The sequence below is a fragment of the Hemiscyllium ocellatum genome, chromosome 19 (assembly GCF_020745735.1).
Source record: "Hemiscyllium ocellatum isolate sHemOce1 chromosome 19, sHemOce1.pat.X.cur, whole genome shotgun sequence".
In the NCBI taxonomy this organism is placed as follows: Eukaryota; Metazoa; Chordata; class Chondrichthyes; order Orectolobiformes; family Hemiscylliidae; genus Hemiscyllium; species Hemiscyllium ocellatum.
The window spans coordinates 19,201,975-19,223,820 of record NC_083419.1 but is presented as its reverse complement, the minus strand read 5'-3'; the positions used below and the strand labels follow the sequence as shown (position 1 = coordinate 19,223,820).

At 41.8% G+C, this 21,846-nt stretch overlaps 1 protein-coding gene across 1 annotated transcript in view; it reads left to right on the top strand.

Annotated features, from left to right (window-relative positions):
- The window catches only part of LOC132825045 (anoctamin-4), a 180,132-nt gene that overhangs the window by 77,919 nt on the left and 80,367 nt on the right, over positions 1–21,846 (top strand). The window contains exons 6-7 of the mRNA XM_060840051.1: positions 15,056–15,196; positions 18,744–18,898. Coding sequence (XP_060696034.1) covers positions 15,056–15,196; positions 18,744–18,898 — 296 coding nt within the window. The remainder of the gene's footprint in view (positions 1–15,055; positions 15,197–18,743; positions 18,899–21,846) is intronic.

Below are 21,846 nucleotides of genomic sequence, written 5' to 3'. Positions count from 1 at the left end.
GTTTCTGGTATTGAGACTGGCTCTAATGCAACGAGGCTTCCAAGAGATCAATTGTGTTAGGGGATACTGTAGTCAGTGGTACAGACAGACGTTTCTGTGGCCAGCAGAGAAAAAGCAGAATGGTGTGTTGTTTCCCTGGTGCCAGGATCAAGGATGTCCCAGAGGGTGTAGAATGTTCTTACGGGGGAGAGGGGCCAGCAGGAGGTCATTGCCCACATTGAAAGGGAAAAGGTTGAGATTCTGAAGGGAGATTAGAGTTAGGTAGAAATTTAAAAAGGAGGTCCTCCCGGGTAGTAATATCTGGATTATTCCCAGTGCTACAAGCTAGTGAGGGCAGGAATAGAAGGATAGAGCAGATGAATGCATGGCTGAGGAGCTGGTGTATGGGAGAAGGATTCACGTTTTTGGATCATTGGAATCTCTTTTTTTTGGGGTAGAAGTGACCTGTACAAGAAGGATGGATTGCACTTAAATTGGAAGGGGACTAATATACTGGCAGAGAAATTTGCTAGAACTGCTTGGGAGGATTTAAGCTAGTAAGGGGAGGGGGAAGAACCCAGGGAGATAGTGAGGAAAGAGATCAATCTGAGATGGGTACAGCTGAGAACAGACGTGAGTCAAACAGTCAGGGCAGGCAGGGACAAATTAACTGCATTTATTTCAATGCAAGGGGCCTAACAGGGAAGGCAGATGAACTCTGCATGGTTAGGAACATGGGACTGGGATATCATAGCAATTATGGAAATAATAGCTCAGGGATGGGCAGGACTGGCAGCTGAATGTTCCAGGATACAAATGCTACAAGAAGGATAGAAAGGGAGGCGAGGGTTAAGGGATAGCATTAGAGCTGTGCTAAGGGAGGATATTCGTGGAAATACGTTGAGGGAAGTTATTTGGGTGGAACTGAGAAGTAAGAAAGGGATGATCACCTTTATTGTGTTGCAGACATTTCGTCCCATCTAGGTGACATTCTCAGTGCTTGGGAGCCTCATAGAAGGCCCCCAAGCACTGAGGATGTCACGTAGACAGGGGACGAAATGTCCGCAACACAAATTCCCAGCTTGGCGAACAGAACAACAGAACCAGAACTACTGTGAAGAAGGATGTGGAAGATATAGACTGTAGGGAAATAAATGGTGACATCTTGCAAAATGTCCATATTACAGAGGAGGACGTGTTGGATGTCTTGAAAGGTGTGGAAGTAGATAAATCTGGGACATGATCAGATATACCCCAGAATTCCTGTGGGAAGCTAGAGAAGTGATTGGGCCTCTTGCTGAGATATTTATATCAACAATAGTCACAAGTGAGGTGTCAGAAGACTAGAGGTTGGCTAATTTGGTGCCACTGTTTAAGAAAGGTGGTAAGGACAAGTCAGGCTCACTGGTCTATAGTTCCCTGGTGTCAGTGGTAGGCAAGTTGGAGGGAATCCTGAGGGACAGGATGTACATGTATTTGGAAAGGCAAGGACTGATTAGGGATAGTCAACATGGCTTTGTGCGTGGGAAATCCTGTCTCTCAAACTTGATTGAGTTTTCTGAAGAAGTAACAAAGAAGATTGATGAGGGCAGAGTGGTAGATGTAATTAGATTCCCCATGGGAGACCGATTAGCAAGGTTAGATCTCATGGAATACAGGGAGAACTAGCTATTTGGATACAGAACTGGCTCAAAGGTAGAAGACGGAGGGTTGTTTTTCAGACTGGAGGCCTGTGACCAGTGAAGTGCCACAAGGATCGGTGCTGGGTCCTGTACTTTTCGTAAATGATTTGGCTGCGAGCATAAGAGGTACAGTTAGTAAGTTTGCAGACGACACCAAAATTGAAGATGTAGTGGACAGTGACGAAGGTTGCCTCAGATGGGCCAATGGGCTGAGAAGTGGCAGATGGAGTTTAATTCAGATAAATGTGAGGTGCTGCATTTTGGGAAAGCAAATCTTAGCAGGACATATTCACTTAATGGTAAGGTCCTAGGGAGTGTGGCTGAACAAAGAGACCTTGGAGTGCAGGTTCATAGCTCCTTGAAAGTGGAGTCACAGGTAGATAGGGTAGTGAAGAAGGCATTTGGTATGCTTTCCTTTTAATCGGTCAGAGTATTGAGTACAGGGGTTGAGAGGTCATGTTGCAGCTGTACAGGACATTGGTTAGGCCACTGTTGGAATATTGCGTGCAATTCTGGTCTGCATCCTATTAGAAGGATGTTGTGAAACTTGAAAGGGTTCAGAAAAGATTTACAAGGATGTTGCCAGGGTTGGAGGATCTGAGCTACGGGGAAAGGCTGAACAGGCTGGGGCTGTTTTCCTTGGCGTGCTGGAGGCTGAGGGGTGACCTTTTATAGAAGCTTACAAACTTGAGGAGCATGGATAGGATAAATAGACAAAGTCTTTTTCCTGGAGTTGGGGAGTCCAGAACTAGAGGGCATAGGTTTAGGGTGAGAGGGGAAAGATATAAAAGAGACCTAAGAGGCAACCTTTTCACGCAGAGGGTGGTATGTGTATGGAATGAGCTGCCAGAGGAAGTGGTGGAGGCAGGTACAATTGCAACATTTAAAAGGCATCTGGATGGGTATATGAATAGGAAGGGTTTGGAGAAATGTGGGCCGGGTGCTGGCAGGTGGGACTCAATTAGGTTGGGATATCTGGTCGGTATAGACGGGTTGGACCGACGGGTCTGTTTCCCTACTGTACATCTGTATGACTCTGACTCTCTCTTTATAATTGAATTTAATCCCTTCCATTGCAGGGTTGATGTTTCTTAAATGAGTTCATTTGGTTGGAGTAATGGTCTTTTAAAAGGCAGTTTTTTTTTAAGTATCTTGCAATTCTTCTCAAAGTTCCAATTTCAAATTCATTTGACAATTCCACAAGTTAGATGACTGTCCTTTTTGTCTCCAAGTTTAGCAGTTAGATACCTGGCTGCTTAGTGATCTGATGGATTTACTTGAGGGCCCTCTTGTTTTTGAAGAGAGGAGAAAGAGTCCTGCAAATATCAAGTTCAAAAACTTGTTTTGACTACTTGTTATACTTGATATGAGCCCAAAGAGTTGAGTCATTGCCCAAATGAAATGCAATAATAATTCAATAACCCACTGCAGTTTGACATTTCACCACCTGGGATTTCCAGTCAGACCAAGACCTTTGTGTTTTGAAAAGGTAAAATGTCCCTATAGGTGTTGAATTGATTTTATTTTCATCCTCATGATCTGACTGACACTGAACTGTATTGAAAAGAATGTTGTCTTTGTCCACCCCAGTCCAACAACCACACCTCCACATCCAGAACCATGTTTAAAAATTGCACAACGCTGTCATAGTCCAACAGGTTCATTTGGGAGTACTAGCTGTCAGAGTGCTGCTGCTTCATCAAGTAACTGTGGAGCTGGATCAGAAGACAGAATTTATAGCACAAGATCATAGTGTCATGCAGCTGATGTGTTATTGAACAAACCTAGATTGCTGATGGGGTGGCATAGTGGCTCAGTGGTTGTACATCTTGTGACTAATTTCAGAGCAATGCAAAGATAATGCTAACTTCTAAACCTGTAGGTTTACTTGCATTACTTAAAATATTTTAGTGCATACAGAATCCTGTCAAGTGGAAGCTTCCTATATTTTCAGTGTGGAGCTGAGCATGTCAGGTGGCAACTTTCTTGCCACTCCCAGGTTGCAAAACATTCTTGAATGCTTGCCAATCAGCTCAGGCAAGCAAGGTGAGTAGCTTGCCCTATCACAAGCCTTGGCACTGGCAACTGGGCCAATCAAATGCTAGGCAAAACTGAGTACTGCAGATGCTGGAAAGCAGAGTCTAGATTAGTGTTGCTGGAAAAGCACAGCAGGTCAGGCAGCATCCAAGGAGCAGGAAAATCAACGTTTTGGGCAAAAGCCCTTCATCAGGAATGGAGGGCTGACGAAGGGCTTTTGTCCAAAACATTGATTATTTTTTTCTTTCCTTTTTTCTGCTCCTTGGATGCTGACTAACCTGCTGTGCTTTTCCAGCAACACTCCAATTGAATACTAGGCACAGTCCAGCAGTGTTCAGGTCCTTAAGTCTGCCAGTTGAGGCCAACTCCTATGGGGATCAAGTAATGAAAAGACAAGTAATTACTTTGTTCTCTTGGTGAGTGGTTTGCAGATGAAGTGTGAATTTAGGTTTTCACACCCCTCTCCAATCTATGCCTCTGCCTCCAAATTGGGCAGGCTGGTGACCAGGCACCTAGTAAGTTGAGGATGTTTGACCTTCAGCTGAGAACTCCCACTGAATGTTTGTGCCCAGCACTTAATGGGTGAGCTGTAAAAAAAAATTTCTCTAGGGCTAACCATCTCCTAGGGGAGAAAAATTTCACTAATGGTCTCCAGCTTGTTTTAATTAGCTCCATCGCTGCATCCACAGACTCGAATAATTGAGCACTATTGCATATTTAGGAACCGATTTAATGCAAATCAAACACCGATTAGTCAAACCATTGTATGTCACAGATGTGGCAGTGTTACAGCAAAGTGGGTTGAGGGACATTGATCATCAGTCTAAAATGAAAATGTGTTGAAGGCCTTTTGAAAATTTTTGAAGTATACCATAAGACATAGGAGTGGAAGTAAGGCCATTCGGCCCATCGAGTCCACTCCGCCATTCAATCATGGCTGATGGGCATTTCAACTCCATCTACCAGCGTTCTCCCCGTAGCCCTTAATTCCTCGAGACGACAAGAATCTATCAATCTCGGCCTTGAAGACATTTAGCGTCCCGGCCTCCACTGCACTCCGTGGCAATGAATTCCACAGGCCCACCACTCTCTGGCTGAAGAAATGTCTCCGCATTTCTGTTATGAATTGACCCCCTCTAATTCTAAGGCTGTGTCCACAGGTCCTAGTCTCCTCGCCTAACGGAAACAATTTCCTAGCGTCCACTCTTTCCAAGCCATGTATTATCTTGTACGTCTCTCTTAAGTCTCCCCTCAATCTTCTAAACTCCAACGAATACAATCCCAGTATCCTCAGTCGTTCCTCATATTTTAGACCAACCATTCCAGAGATCATCCACGTGAATCTCCGCTGGACACGTTCCAGTGCCAGTATGTCCTTCCTGAGGTGTAGGGACCAAAACTGGACACAGTACTCCAAATGGGGCCTAACCAGAGCTTTATAAAGTCTCAGTAACACATCTCTGCTTTTATATTCCAACCCTCTTGAGATAAGAGACAACATTGCATTCGCTTTCTTAATCACGGACTCAACCTGCATGTTTACCTTTAGAGAATCCTCAACTAGCACTCCCAGATCCCTTTTTGTGCTTTGGCTTTACTAATTTTCTCACCATTTAGAAAGTAGTCTATGCTTTTATTCTTTTTGCCAAAGTGCAAGACCTCGCACTTGCTCACGTTAAATTCCATCAGCCATTTCCTGGACCACTCTCCCAACCTGTCTAGATCCTTCTGTAGCCTCCCCATTTCCTCAGTACCACCTGCCTGTCCACCTATCTTCGTTCTGGTCTAATTGTTTCTGTCACTACCTTTTATTTTTAAATTCCATGGTGCATTATGTATGCCATTAGCATGTATTGCTTATTATAATGACTGTAGGCAAAAACTACTTTCTTCTTTTCAGCATTTCCTTTTAACTAAGAGCCCAGCATTCCATCTTCTCTCTCCCACTTCAGTTTTGTCATGTGTAATAAGAAAGATGAGCCATTTGCATTTAAGTACAGTTCTGGTTGCCACACGACAAGCAGGATGTGGAGGCTTTGGTGAGGCTATAGAAACGTTTTACCAGGATGTTGCCTGGTTTGGAAGGTATAAGTTACGAGGAGAGATTAGACAAACTCTGCTTATATTCATGACTATCGAAGGGTGAGGGGTGACCTGATGGAAATTTAAAGCAGATACAAAGCAATGTTTTAGTATCTTGACAGATATATGAATAGAGGGAAATGGACCATGTAAAGGCAAAAGGTGTCTGGTTTAGGAACGCATATTATGTGTTGGCACAATCTTGGGCTGAAGGCTCTGTTCCTGTGCTGTACCATTCTTTGCACTTAATAGTTTGCTACATTAACTAGGGGAGACTAATAGAAACACTTTCAGCACGGAGTCAACAGTGAGTTTAGTAATCCAGGTTACTGATTCGTTAATGTTAGATGGAAGGTAGATGTTTGAACAATAATGACCTAATGGTGTTTATAAGTCTATTTCATTCGGGATAGCTGGTGATAATGAACATAATTATCAGTATCAATCCTCTGGAGAGGAGAGTCAAACCTGTGGGTGTTTAGTTGTGTGATGACTCATTATGAAGTAATTTTTAGCTGAATTGTCCAGTTTTATTTTTGTACATTCCTTAAGTTTGTTAAAAGTACTCCAGCTTGTGTGGTGAAGATCTAAGTATGTTGGACGATTTGATGTAGATACAGAGAAGCTATTTCCTCCTGAGAGAATTGTCTAGGACAAGGGGAGTGTAGACTTAAAATGAGAGTTAATCTATTTAGCCGAGAAATCGGCATTTTGGATGACTCTATTACCACAGAAATGGTATAGTGAAGCTGCCTTCAGTCCGACTTGGCCCATATGGTAGTTCTACCTCTTTCTAAAAAGGATGATGCCAAAACTACCTCCCTGACTCGAACAACAAAAAATGATTTTTTTTGTTCTGCCTCCAATACTTGGAAGGACATCTTGAACTTTGAGGTATAAAAGCCTTAAGATGGGCCTGTCTCACTTGGGGAAATTTATTGTGTGTGATTATCCTTTCAAGTCATACAGCAATGCTAGCTCTGTGGCCCAGGGTGGCATGGTGGCTCGGTGGTTAGCACTGCAGCCTCACAGCGCCAGAGACCCAGGTTCGATTCCAGCCTCGGGTGACTGTGTCTGTGTGGAGTTTGCACATTCTCCCTGTGCGTGGGTTTCCTCCAGGTGCTCAGGTTTCCTCCCACAGTCCAAAGATGTGCAGGTTAGGTGAATTGGCCAAGCTAAATTGCCCGTAGTGTTAGGTGCATTAATCAGAGGGAAATGGGTCTGGGTGGGTTGCTCTTTAGAGGGTTGGTGAGGACTTGTTGGGCCGAAGGGCCTGTTTACATACTGTAAGGAATCTAATCTAAGGGAAATGGCTTACTTCTGTACTTGCATTTTATGGAGTGAAGGTGGGAACAGATGGATGGGCTGCCATTTTGTCCAGATTAATTGACGACTGAGATTGCTTTTACTTCTGGAAGGAACCTTTTCTTTAAAAAAAATCTGTTTATGATGATCTTAGATTCCACTATATGTTCAAGAGCTAAGCTGATCTGCAGTGCCTCCAGATACTCGGGTGTAAATTGTCTTGTAAGGTACATTCTATAGACTGTTTTGATTTTTGGGCTGAAGCCACACTAGTCACCGAGGTCTGAGACACTGTTGAACTGCCTCCCAAGTTGGGTGTCATAAATACTGTGGTTACAAGAGCAGGTCAGAAGCTGGAAATCCTGAACTAAGTCTCACACCTCATGCCTCCCCAAGACACAGATCGGGAGTGTGATGGAATACTGTCGATTACCTGGATGATTGCAGCTCCAATACTTAAACCTCAACACCAGCCAGGATGAAGCAATGTGAATCAACTCCCCATCCCCTTTGCTCCGTTAGACCATAAGATGTAAATGCAGAAGTAGGCCATTTGGCCCATTTTGGGTTTGCTCTGTCATTCCATGAAATCACAGCTGTTAATCCTTCACTCCATGCTGCGACAACGCTGCTCCTTTAGCAAGTTTAGTTTGTGCTTGGTGCTTTTTTCAGAGGGGTCATAAAGACCGGGTCCATTTTTTCTGCATTTATCTACTTGAAGCTTCTAAGTTTTTTTTTCTTTCATAGTAAAACGGTTTTTCTAAAAAAGTGAATGGCTAGTTCTCCAGCTCGGCTTTTCTCTTGCGTGGTTTGGTTTGACCAAGCAGTCAATTTTTGAGGCTGCTGGTCAAAAAAATGACTACAATGAAGAAAGTCTTCCATGCTGAAGTGCTAGCACTCTCCCTCTCCCTCGCCTGTTTGATTTTTACCTATTTTGCCAAGGGGTATTTATGGGGATTGTTGCAGGAATTTGGAACAGTTAGGATAACTGTGGTGGTTTTCAGAGAGGTTGAGTTATTCAATATTGGTCTTTTTGGGTTTGTTTCATTGGATGATCTCCCAAATAAATTCTGTTTCGTTTAAGACAAGGTGGTTGAGCCAGCTGCATCGCTCCTGGGATATCCACCTTACACCTGCTTAACACAACCAGCAAAGTTAGGGTCTGGCTACTTTCTTGAAATGTTTTGAAGGGGTCTGGCCTGGTCCATAACAACAATTCTCCTGTCTTTTTCCTTAAACTTTTTTGATTCACTTATTAATTAAAAATCTCTCATCCTTGAATATCTTTAACCAATTCAGTCTCTTTATAGCCTTTTGCAGTCCAGAATTCCATAGTCACAAACCTAAGAGGAAAAAAAATTCCTCCTCACTGTCTTAAACGGCTGACCTCTTTTTATTCTGAGATTATGCCCAAGACACTCTGACAAAGGAAAAACACTCTATATACCCTGACAAGACCCCGAAGAATCCTGATGTTCCAATAAGTTTGCCTGTCGTTTTTCTAAACTTGTTAGTACAGGTGTAACTTACTCGATCTCGCCTCATAAAATTTCTTCATACTGGGGGTCAAACTAATGAATTTTTTTAAAACATTGCCTTCATTACCATATCCCTTGGATAAGGGGACTAAAACAGTGTTCTAGGTGTGGTCTGACCAGTGCTTGTATAGTTTAGCAAGGCTTACCTGCTTTTATTCTCTCTCTCCTCTTTTTTTTTTCCCCCCTTTTAAAAAAAAATGTCCAATTTGCCTTTTATATTACCTGCTGAGCTTGTATACTAGTGTACATGAAAACTCTCCTGCAGCTTTCTGTAAATGTTCTCCATTTAAGTAATATTCAGTTCCTCTACTCTGCCTGCCAAAGTGCATAACCTTGCATTTTCCCAGATTATATTCCAATTGCTGAGTCTTTGCCCATGCTCTTAGTCTGCTGTGGCCTACAGACAGGTTGTCACCCTCCTGACTTGCCTTCACACCTATTTTTGGATCATACGCAAAGTTGGTGTTTGTACGTCCTTCTGTCATCAATTATTGAACAAATAATTGTAGCACTGATCCTGTGGCATTGTGTTAATTTAAAGGTTGACATCTTGAAAATGCCCACTTTATTGTAACTCTGGCTAACTCAGAAGCAGGACATTCCCCCCTCCATGCTAACGTACAACTCCTGACACCATGGTCTCCTGTTGTTTTAAGTAGCTTTCTGTGAAATACGTTATTTGAATAAGTTTTGGAAACCCAATTATATTAAATCCACTGTTTTCCCCTTTATCCATCCTGCTTGCAATGAATTCTAATCTGACTGATTTATGTTGTACACTTCTAACAAGTCGAGTGTGTGGTGCTGGACTGTGGTCCAGCATCTTGCTCTACTGATCTCCAGCATCTGCAGTCCTCACTTCTAAATACCCCGCTATTATATCCTTTTTAATAATACTGTATATTTCCCCACAACAATGTTAAGCTAACTGGCTCATTGTGTGACAGATGTAAAACAAAAGGTACCTTTTTTGACTGTGTTACATTTGGCAGTTTTCTACCCTTAGGGACTCTTTCCAGCATCTAAAGGATTCTTGATGGACCACTATCAGTGCATCCATTATCTCTGAAGTGATTTCCTTTGCATATCGCAGAATGTATCACATCAGGTCCAGGGGACTTATTGGTCTTTAGACCCCATTTAGTTTCCATGGTACTTTTTCTGTCATGATAGTTATTGTATTTATTTGTTTTTTTTTTGTATATTGATTATTTAGTGATTTTGGAATGCTGTTAATGTCTTCTGAAGATTGAAGTGAAGTACCTATTTAACTTCCATTTCCTAATTCCCATTATTGTTGCCTTGCTCTTAGGGAGTCTATGTTAACTTTGACACCTCTTTCTGTATTTAAAGGAGTTCTTCCAAATGTTTTGATATTTCTTGCCTTCAGTGTTTACCCTCCAGTTTACTTTCTCCCTCTTATTGTTTTTGATCATCCTCTTGAATTTAAGACTTACCCAAGCCCCTCTCTTGCCTCTGGTCTTGTACTTTTCTTTTTCTTAATATAAAAATATTCTGAACTTGCTTGGGTTAACCATAGTTGGTTTATCCCCTGTCTAGAATCTTCCTTTCTAACTGAAATATATCTTTGTAAGAGGAAAAATTGCTGAGAAAGCTCAGTAGGTCTGGCAGTGTCTGTGGAGAGAAAGCAGAGTTAACATTTATGGGGCCAGCCTACCTTTCTTGAAACTGATGGTAGTCAACTACAAACCAGTGTTTTTCAAGCTACTGTTGGTTCTGAGGAAGGAAAACTTGGCCTGAAGCATTAGCTCTGATTTCTCTCCTGAGTTGCTGCCAAACCTGCTGAGCTTTTGAAACCAATATTGTTAGATTTGCAACATGCACAGTTTTTATGAAACATATGAGTCATGAATTGTTCTAAATGTCATAATTTTCATCAAGCAGTTTTTATTTTCCCCTGCTATACCTCTTTCCAGCCAACTCTGCACTTTCTTTTGTGATTTCCCTTATGTAAGTTTTTTTTTACCCAGTTATTTCCAAGCCAACATTTTCCCACTCTATTTAAATACTAAATCCATTTTGTTTTTGAGAGAATCTTTTTACTCTGAGATCATTGATCTTAATCCTGCTCCATAACACATCGCCAGATCCCAATTAGCTTTGTCCCTGGTTGGCTCCACAACAGGTTGTTCGAGAAAATATTCCTGAATACAATCTGTGACTTCCTCATTGCTATATCCTTCCAATGTACATGAAGATCAAAGTAACCCATGGTTAATGTAGTGCATGTTTTTTGAAACATTCCCTCCTTATCTCATGATTTATTCTCTACAGTATAGCTACTGATTTGGCACTAGTCATTCATAGGCCCTGTCTTCCTCATTATATCATGACTCTGTCCACATGGCTTTTACATCTCCTGATCGGAGATGTTTCCCCTCTCTCTTCCACCAACACAGTGGCATCAATGTGCCATCCACAATAAGTACTAAATGACTCACCAAAGCTACTGCAATAACTCATTAGTCCCATGATCTCTGCCACTTGGAAGGACAAGGGCATCCCATATGGATGGAAACACCAGCTACAAATTCCCTCTCCAACTGCATACAATCCTGATTTGCAAGTATATCACCATTCCTTCACTATTGCTGGGTCAGCATCTTTGCAGCTCCCTTCCTAACCATGCTGGGGATATTTCTACCCTACATGGACTGCAATGGTTCAACGTGGTAGCTCACCACTACCTTCTCCAGGAGAAAATGAGGACTGCAGATGCTAGAGATCAGTAGTGTGTGGTGCTGGAAAAGCACAGCAGGTCAAGCAGCAACCAAAGAGCAGAAGAATCCGCCTTTTGGGCAAAAGCCCTTCAGGAATGAAGTTGAGCTGGGGGGTGGGGAAGGTAGCTGAGAATGCGATAGGTAGATGGAGGTGGGGGTAATGGTGATAGGTCAGTGAGGAGGGTGAAGGAAGAAAGATGGACAGGTCATGAGGGTGATGTAGTGTTGGAACTGGGATAAGGTAGAAACAAGGAGAGGAGGGGAAATGAAGAGGAAACTGGTGAAATCTACATTGATACCGTGGGGTTGGAGGGTTCTGAGGCGGAAGATGAGGCGTTCTTCCTCCAGGTGTTGGGCTGTTAGGGAGTGGTAATGGACGAGGCCCAGGACCTGCTTGTCCTTGACTGAGTTGGGGGGGTGGGGAAAGAGGAGGGAAAGCGTTTGGCCACAGGGCGGTGGGGTTAGTTGGTACAGATTTCCTGGAGATGTGCTCTGAGTAGGCGTCTTGCGTCCCCAATGTAGAGGAGACCATATTGGGAGCAATGGATACAGTAAATGATGTGTTGAAGTGCAGGTAAAACTCTGGATGTGGAAGGCTCCTTTTGGGGCATTGGACGGAGGGGAGAGGCATGGGCACAGGTTTTGCAATTCCTGCGGTGGCAGGGGAAGGTGCTGAGAGGAGAGGGTGAGTTGGTCCTCATGTCTACACCCCCTCGCCCTCCCCTGCCACTGCAGGAATTGCGAAACCTGTGCCCATGCCTCTCCCCTCCCTTCCATCCAATGCCCCAAAAGGAGCCTTCCACATCCATCAGAGTTTTACCTGCACTTCAACACATTGTCGCTTATTGCATCCGTTGCTCCCCTCTACATTGGGGAGATAGGACGCCTACTCACAGAGCACTTCAGAGAACGTCTCTGGGACAGCCACACCAATCAACCCCACTGCCCCGTGGCTGAATACTTTAACTCCCCCTCCCACTCCACCAAGGACATTCTGGTCCTGGGTCGCCTCCATCAACCACCCAATGTCTGGAAGAAGAATGCCTCATCGTCCACCTCTGGGTCCCTGAACCCCAGGCATCAATGTGGATTTTACCAGTTTTCTTTGTTTTCTCCCCCCACCTTTTATCCCAGTTCCAAACTTCCAACTCAATACCATCCTCGTGACCTGTCCCATCTGTCTAGATCTTCCTTCCCACATACCCGCTCCACCCTCCTCTCTGACCTGTCATCACTATCCCCACCTCCATCTCCCTATCGCACTCTCACCTAGCTCCCCTCCCCTCACCCGCCCAATTTATCTCATCACCCCCTCATCTGACAGCCTCATGCCTGATGAAGGGCTTTTGCCTGGAACGTTGATTCTCTTGCTCTCGGATGCTGCCTTACCTGCTGCGCTTTTCCAGCACCACACTCTCTCGACTCTGATCTCCAGAGTAACTTGGGATGTATAGTAAATGTTTTGAGCCAGTCATGTCCATGTCCTAGTAAGTAAACTTTTAGATAAACTGTTGGCTTCTATCCTATTCCTGTGGGACAGGAATCATGTAAGGGGCCTAGCCTACAAGAGGAAGTCAAGCCCCCACCTGTCATTATTTTTTTTCTTTTTGCTTCATGGTTACTTTTTAACGAAACAGGCCAGCTTGCTTTGAGCACATTCTTAAGCTCTCACGTGTGGGATTTGAACTGTCTTTTTATCTGGCTCACTGGGCCATGGTCAGAACCACTGCTTCACCAACATCCATCTTTATGAAATTGAGGACTTCTTTTTAAAAAAAAACTTATTTCCATACTCTTAACTCCAAATAGTATTTTATCTTCAATTAATTCTTCCAAGTTACTTTTTTGAACTTAATTTTTGCTTCAGTTGTTGAACTGTTGATGGCCATCTTGCATGGGGATGCAGACCGGGAAAACATGAGCTATCAAATCTGCCTAACTGTGGCTGAGAACTGTCTTCCTCCCATGTGTTGGAGTTACTCCGTGTTGCCCTTGCCTTGTCAAGTATCAATTATTCCCACTAGTTCCTTCCCCTGTCTGACAGCAGGAATCCCAACATTGTAGGATGATATATTCAACCCATTGCCTTCCATTCTCTCAATTTCTACTAAAATAATTTTATTTGAAGATTGTTTTATAGATATGGGGGATTCGAAACTCTTAGCTTCAAAACAGATTTTCAGTCTTGGACAATTCTAGGGATCTGTAAAAATCTGATTCCCCTCTCCATTAAGAATGTGAAACTTGGGTAGCTTCTGGGATTGTTATATAATTGGTTTGGGCATTCCAGGGATTAAAGATTTTAAAGTCCAGAATGTTGCTGGAAACAATCTAAGAAGATAATCAAATCAATATTGAAATACATTTAAACTTTATTTTCCTTTTCTTTGCTAAAGTTTAAGATGGAGGAATGGGGAAAAGAGCACTTTTTAATGCTATCCAGGAACTTGAGCCCAGACCTCTTGTTCCCATTATTTTTCTGTTGTAATGTCTCTGTCAATTTGCTAATCAATTGACTTTTTTTTAAATTTGCCTCCTATGAGTTGTTTGTTTGTTTAAAATGTGCCATTCTTGCATTTTTGTGTGCAAGATAAAATGCTGAGCATGCTGCTTTTTCTCCAACAATAATTCAGTTTAATTGAACAGCTTTTAGTCTTTTATTTTCCAATTTGTTGTGGAAGGGTGCAGCCACATGAAGGGAATCATTAATGATGAGGCGAGGCTAGGATAGTTACAGGCAGGACCTTGTTCACGTACAAATAATCCAAGATAATGGAATTCTCCCCACGATACATTTGCGGGTTAGAATGCAAAATGTAGAAGTTAAGCTTTGGCTGTCAGGCCCTGGAGTGATTCAAACAGTTCTTGGGCTTCTAATCTTAAAATTACTTTGTCCTTGGGAGTGCAACATGGATTTACCAGAATGATAGATGGACTCTAAATGTTATATTAGGAGGCACAATTGTGTAAGCAGATGTCACTTACCAAATTGTTGGGAGTCGTGAGGGATTTAATCAGTTTTCATACTATGATGAGCTGCTAGTTTCTCTTTATTCATCCTATTTCTGCTGGTTAGAAAGGATAGACTAATTTGCCATTGCATTTGCTATTTGAGAGAGTCTGCCACATGCAATTTAATAGACGTTTTTCTAACAGTGAGTACGCTTTTAAGAGCTTCATTGGTTGCAATGAAAAATCTCTTGGGGATATTCTGAGGAATTGTGAAGGATTCGGTTTATAACTGCTAGTTTACTTCTTGAGGTAGAGAAAATCCGTACAAAATCTGAGGGAGACTTTGTTCCTTTCACTTGGTGCTCACTAGGTCATTGGGGGGTGGGGCGGGGAAGATGAGTGGTATAGGAGGAGGGTACAGTATGTTATTGGGGAGAGCAGGGTAGAGGTTAAGTGAGAAATTCCTGTCTGAGCAGGATTATGCTACTGATGGGAGTAGTGCTATCTTTGAGCCTGATCTGAACCTTTGGTGCCTCCCCTTTTTAAGACAGCAGAACAATTGACATTGGTAATAATTACCTTCAAAATCAAACTGCCTATGATAAATTTGAGGTTTTCAGTCGTGTTTAATTAAGAACAAGGTTTGGCCTTGCCCATTAAGTTTATAATTCCCTGTTATCTAGGTTGGACTACACTTCTCTCCTTTTTTGTAAATCTTTTCTCTTGAAATGTGTTTCAGTGGCTCGCGATGCAAATATTTATTTGGGTGAATCCGAAGGTAGGAACAGCCCTTCGAAAGATGATGACTCCCTGCTTCATCCTGGCAATTTGACCACGTCAGATGAATCGAGCGCATTGGAAATGGGAGTTGAGGTGAGAGGTTTTCAAATTGCATTTTGATATTGCATGTTATGAAAAAGATGCAGAATGTTTAAAAGTAGCACTTGACTCTATCGGGGTGGGGTGGGGGGAGGGGAGAAAGAGAATGGTGAAGAACTACATGCATGAATTGGTGTAGGTTATCATGTTTAAATGGGGTGTTCGAATACTCAGCGAATCGATATTTACACACCATGTATTTAAAATCATTTTGGGTTAAAAATGAAGCGAAGGATAAAGGCTTAACACAGGACTGTCCTGATACAAACTGGATATCAGGAAAGGGAATTGGGGTAAAATGTTCCAGGGAAGGTTTTGGGTTGAAATAATATCATAGTATTGTATATTTTATTATCATTATTTTCTGAGCTGTAGGAGTATGATGACACTAAACTGAAATGATGCTTTAACAAAAATGTATGCATCAATGGCAGGCATTTGGCCCTTCGAGTTTTCATTTATTGCTGTGTATTAAGTTTTCTTTTCATAGCTGGTGTTGTATGCTCTGGGATTTAAATTGCGCCATTTTAGCTCACAGGTCACCACACTGTCACCAGAACACCCCTCCTTCCTGTTTTCCATGATAAACAGGTTAATTTGGTACCTATCTTCTGTACCCCGCACTTGGAATAAAATTATTAATTTTGGAATGAATATTTTTGCATTCTGGGCAGCCAAACATTTTTTCTAGCGAGTTTTGAGAAGATTTGTAGCTCAGGTTGAGGTTTTGGATGTAGGTTTGCTCACTGAGCTGGAAGGTTTATTTTCAGATGTTTCGTCACTGATTCAGCATCAGTGATTCAGAAGCTCACTGAAGATGTTGCCAAGTATGGTGATGAATCATCTGAAAATGAACCTTCCAGCTCAGCGAGCAAACCTACATCCAGAAACTGTTTTGTTTGCGCTGTACCTAGATTTTAGTCAAGTTAGACTGAAATTCATTTGCCAAGCAATTGAACATTCCAAGCCTTCATTGCTTGATCTTGTTACAACATGAAGACAGACAGCCAAATCACATTGGCCTCCTTATCTCTCTTTGCAATACAGTAACATTAAAATACTCTATGCTTTTCAACATTGATCCCAATAGTTCCTAACCAGACTTTTTAAATAAGCAATACCAAACTTTATGAATAACTTACCAGACACCAGGTTCATAGCTTAAACAAAATAATTGACAACTTATTAATAAGCTTTATCAGAGCAAATTTAAACAAGGTAGTCTAATATCTGATTTCAATCTTTGATTCTTCCCCACTGCCAATCTGAAATACCTAGCAAAGTGATAAATCAAACAAAAAAAAAACCTGGCAGGTTCACTGAAGAAGTCTCTCTGATCTGTAATCTCAGACAAGTGAGATTGTATCTTGGTTTCTGATGTCAGTCAGTACAAACAGTTTTCAGTAAGCTGAGGAATATTTATTTAAGAGATTTCTATTCTATGGATTTTCAATAAGTTGGTAACAGGAAGATAACCAGGGAGCAATCAAACCTCTGTCCTGTAGCTTTGGTAATCACAATTCTTCAAACAAAAAAACACAGTTGAAAATCAACATAAGCCATATATGGCCTTCAGCATTCACCTCACAGTTCACAGCTCCAAAATTAAAATGATTAAAAATAAACAAACTCCAAGAGTTCTAATCAAATCCTGGAACACTCTCTTGAACAAGACTGTGAAAGTACTTTTTGCAGTATGGACTGCAGAGATTCACAAAGGTGACTCACTTACTTCTCCTTGATTCTTGACTCCACTGTGTATCATCCGTCTCGGCCTTTCTCCTGATGTCCATGTCATACAGGAACTAACTTCTCTGAGGTGAGCTTGAATACTGGTACGATATGAAACTACTTGAACTCTTCTGGTAGAAGAAAGATACAAGAAACATTGACCTTAGGAAAACATTCCTAAAATCTTGTTTCAACTGACATTGACATAGCTTTCAAATTTCCATTCAATTCATCAAATCTCACTATGAATTAGGAAGTCCGCTTAAAATATGGTGGAATTTTTCCATCCTCTGTCCGTTTGCAACAATGGACTTCTGTCTCGGTTTTCTCCCACCAAACCCATTGAGACTGAAATTTGACAGATAATGTGTATAGGCCAATTTATTTTGAGAATTGGGTGCAACAGAGCTGCCATCTACTTTAAAACTCGAGTAACCATTGTTAAGTGAGAGTCGGGACCGACTTGATTCAATGGGTTCAACACTGGTTGCTAGACTTTGGAGCCTAGGTTGGACTCTAACAGTCCCATTGACTGTTCCGTGAAATAGATGTGGTTAGCATTGTCCAGGGCTGTACAATGCAAGAGTCCCCAAGGTGGTCTGAAATTGACACTTCATGTCTGCTCTGAAGAGCCATCTAGACTCAATGTTAGCTTGCTCTTTTTCCAAGGATTCTGCCTGATCTGCAGTGATTTCCAGCATTTGTTTTCTGTACAGATTCCAGCATCTGCAGTCAATTGAGGAACAATTTACCGCATCACATTTTGGCAGGTTTAAGGATTTATGGGTGTAATATAATGTGAAACATGGATGTACCGGTGAGCAACAGAGCTCCTGAGGATAGGCTAGAGATTTTACTGGAAGGGAATTTTTAAATTATGCCCAAGGTCCAAAAAATGTTCATTTCTTCCACTCCAACTTGAACATTTCTTGTTGTCTTCATAAGCACAAGACATTAGTTGATCTTTTAAAAATGACATTTAAAAAACCTCAAATGCAGCTGAACATTGTCATCTCTTGGCTGGATGATGGGGTAGCTGTGTATGTTGCATAAATATCTCTGCAGTCTATTCACTGCTGGAGTTCAAGGTGAAGGGAATTCTGCAGCTAAAGACAAACCTGCAGATAGTGTTCTGCACTGCTGCAGATAACGTTGCGATCACACTGTGGAGGAGAAAATATTCTCTTCCCCGTGATTCTTTTATCAAACAGACTGTGTCTATCCTCCATTTGCATGCCAACCAGTGGAAAGAATTTCTCTCCCTCTGCTATTCAAGGTTTACCAGCTGTCTTTTTTAAAATTCCAAAGGTTTAATAAACAAGTGATAAAATAATTTTTGTTTCCAGCCTTTTGTCTGATGTATACTTCACCTATAAAGGGTGTGGATGCATTGAGGGTGCAAAGGAGGTTTGCTAGAAATGTTCTAGGAGTTGTTGAGGTACTTCAGCTCTAGAGAGCTCTCCTTGAGAGGTTAGCAAAGAGAGCTGATAGAGATGTTAAAAAAATCAGGGGAAAGCTTTCATCCTAATCTGCTGGCAGAAGGGTTGGTAATCAACAAATAAGGATTTAAAGTAAATGCAAAGAGGTCAACAAGAAGGTGGGATCTTGTTAGGTTAGTGAGTTGTTTTCTGGAACATTTTTACCTCAAAGGACAGTGAAATCTGATTCAATAGTAACTTGAAAATTGGACTGACAGATTTGCAGTGTTGTAGAGGGTGGGTAAGTTGGGGGCTAAATGGATAGATGTTCCAAGTAGCAATATGTTGATTGCTACAAGGCATTATGTAGATATCTGCATTATTCCTCTTTTTAGGAAGCTGCTGATAGAAATAAAGGAAATGGCCTCTTCTTCAGGGATGGGAAATGCCGGATAGATTACATCCTTGTTTACAGAAAATCTAATGCACAAGCAGAGAAACGGGAAGTGTTTGAGAGAAACCTGAGAGCTGAAGGATTGAACATCGAGAAAGAGGTAAGTCTGATCATGTTTAGACTGTTTTGAAAAGAATAATTATTCGCTTAGAATCAATTTGCATTTAGCAGCCACTTGGGAAGATTCCAGAGCCTGATCTTTTTCAGGTTGAATGATGAAAGTTTAGATGTAGTCTATGGGATCTTATTAAGAACAATCCTGAGGTTGATAAAGTACTTTTGTCTTTAAATTTTGAGTTGAGTACAAATTGAAATAATTGCATTTATTGAATAGGGATAGGGGAGGCCATTCAACCCCTTGAGCACGTTTGTCTGTATTTAGACATGGCAGATTTGTATCTCAACCCATCAATCAGCTTTATTTCTAAGACTCACTGTATCTTCACTCAAGTTTTCAATTGACCCTGCCTCCAATTGCTTTCTTTTGGAAAGAAGAGCTGGAAAAAGAGTTTGTTGCCTCCATTGTACTCCTTGTCTGTAGTGGTGCAGTGATTCACACTGCCTCTATGCCAGGGGCCTGGGTTTGGTTCCACCCCTGTGTGGTGTTTGCAGACAATCTCGCTGTATGGATTTCCACTGGTGTCCTCTGCTTTCCTCCTACAGCCCAAAGTTTGAATTATAAACTGGAAAATGTAGTCAGAACTGTTTTGTTTTAGAAAATAACCCATTTAAAAAAAAAATCACAACTTGAAGCAAAAGTGTGGTCACTCACTGATCACACGAGTAATTTTATAGAAGCTAGATTCAATTCTTCTAAACTAGTACCAGGAGTCCTTTGTTTGCAAAGTGAAACTGCCCAGCAATGGCTTTTGTTTTGGTTGAATCAAATGGAATCTCATACCTCCACCAAAAAAAACTGTCCCACTGCCTTTCTGACAAAATTGTTGGAATTCTTATTGATTTCTAACAGTCGAAGGAAAAAAACTAAGGAGAAATATGTTCAAACAAAGCTAGAAGCAGAAATAAAGGAAGGATTCCTCGACAGATCCTGAGAGAGGATCAACCTCCCTTAAGGGCAACCATGTCTGTTTGCTTTTTATGAAGTGTGGTCAGTGCTGCAGGGCAGCAAGGCCTCGCAGACAGACAATATCCAGGCATTGAGAAGAAAAAGCTACATTTCACATCGTGAAGATGTGCAGAAATAAGATAGTTTCAAAGTTGCAGACATTCTGGTGGTCATATCTGTAAAAGGTTCTGCACAGTGGAACGCAGCCATTAGGAAAGAGCCCTCCATTGGAAAACCATGTAGGGAAGGCCGGAAGTCTTTTGTTTTCTCCTGACATTCTTTTGGCAGTAGAGAATCCTGAAAATTCCAAATATCATCAGTATTTCTGGCTACGTTAAAACCTGAAATATTGGACTGTGACCAGTCTCCAAAAACATGGTTCCAGACTGAAATCAATCCGAGATGAGCATCTTCCATCAATCTATAGTGACAGCAATTTGTTTTCATAGACAGAAACTCCACTAGACGGAGAAGTCAGCATATTCATTCCTTTGTTTCCAGACTCTCTCCTCCAGCATTCTCCCCGTTTTTAAAAATCATATCCACAGAGACTGTCACTGTCTTTGTGTGTCTGTGCTTAGAATTGAGGGAATATCACTTGATCATGGCTTCGATATTGTTGACCAGTGTTTGCTATTTGTTTTGAGAATAGGTTTTATTGCTAATTTAATAATTGAGTTAATCAGAAGCTTTGTATAAAATTTCACCCTATTTCAGATCATAGCCCAAAGAAATAACTGGTCATTTTAGGTGATTGGAGCAACACCCCTTATACCAATGGCATTGCCAATAGAGAAGTGGGTTGGATTTATCAGCGTGTTTCTCTTGTCACAGTCTTTAGGAAATGTGGGAGCCTAGTGGTATTGTTGCTATCCTGTTAGAGACGTGAGTGTGGGGCTGGAAAAAGCACAGCCGGTCAGGCAGTATCTGTGGAGCAGGACAATCAACTTTTTGGACATGTCCTCCGTCAGCATTCCTGCTCCTTGGATGCTGCTAGACCGACTGTGTGCTTTTCCAGCACCGCATTCGTGACTCTGATCTCCAGCATCTGCAGTTCTCGCTTTCTCCTGGCCTGTTGGAAACCCAGGTAATATTTTTGGGGGCCTGAGTTTGGATCCCACCACAGCAGATGGTGGAATTGGAATTTGATAACAGTCTGGAATTAAGAGTTTTAATGACCATGTTGATTGTTGGGAAAAGCCCATCTGGTTCACAAATGTCCTTGGAAGGAAACTGCCATTCTTCCCTGGCCTGACCTCCATGTGACTTCAGACCTACAGTAATTTGTTTAACTTTTAACTACCCTCTGGGCAGTTAGGGATGGGCAATAAATACTGGCCCAGCCAGTGATGCCCAAATCTTGTGAATAAATTCTTTTTTTTTAAAAAAGAGTGTTTATCATTATCATGCAGTCAACCTCCTTTGTTATGAGAACGGTGCCTCTGTGTAGATACCTCGATAGTGATATGCCCTCTATTAATTGCTAGTACGGTGGCGGTAGCGAACTAAACAGCCTTTATCCAACATCACCACTTGCAGTATTGGCAAATACCATAGTGGTCAGGTGGGAGAATACCATGGAGTACCCCTCGGAGGTGATTACAAACAGCAGTGTGTTAAATTGAGTACCAGCATTGAGGATTATTTGAGCTTTGCAAACAGTAAACAAGCGGTTGCTTTGGCTAATTGACCAAATTACCAGTTGTACCTGCACACAATGAGTATTACAACTGAAGGACAAGGATTGATTTTCATGTTCAAGCCAAAAAAATTCTGCATCTCAGAAACCAGCCAGACCCCTGCACGTTGACCTTGTAGATCATTTCTTTGGGCATTGCCAACTGCCTTCATGCCAAATGGCTTTGGGTTGATTGTTGCCTATATCTCCAAGTACCTGTGGACACTGTCCCAAACACTGGGAATGGAATTTGCCTGTAGCTCTCCTGAGAACAATCTGTCAGTCATCCTCTGAACACTGGGGT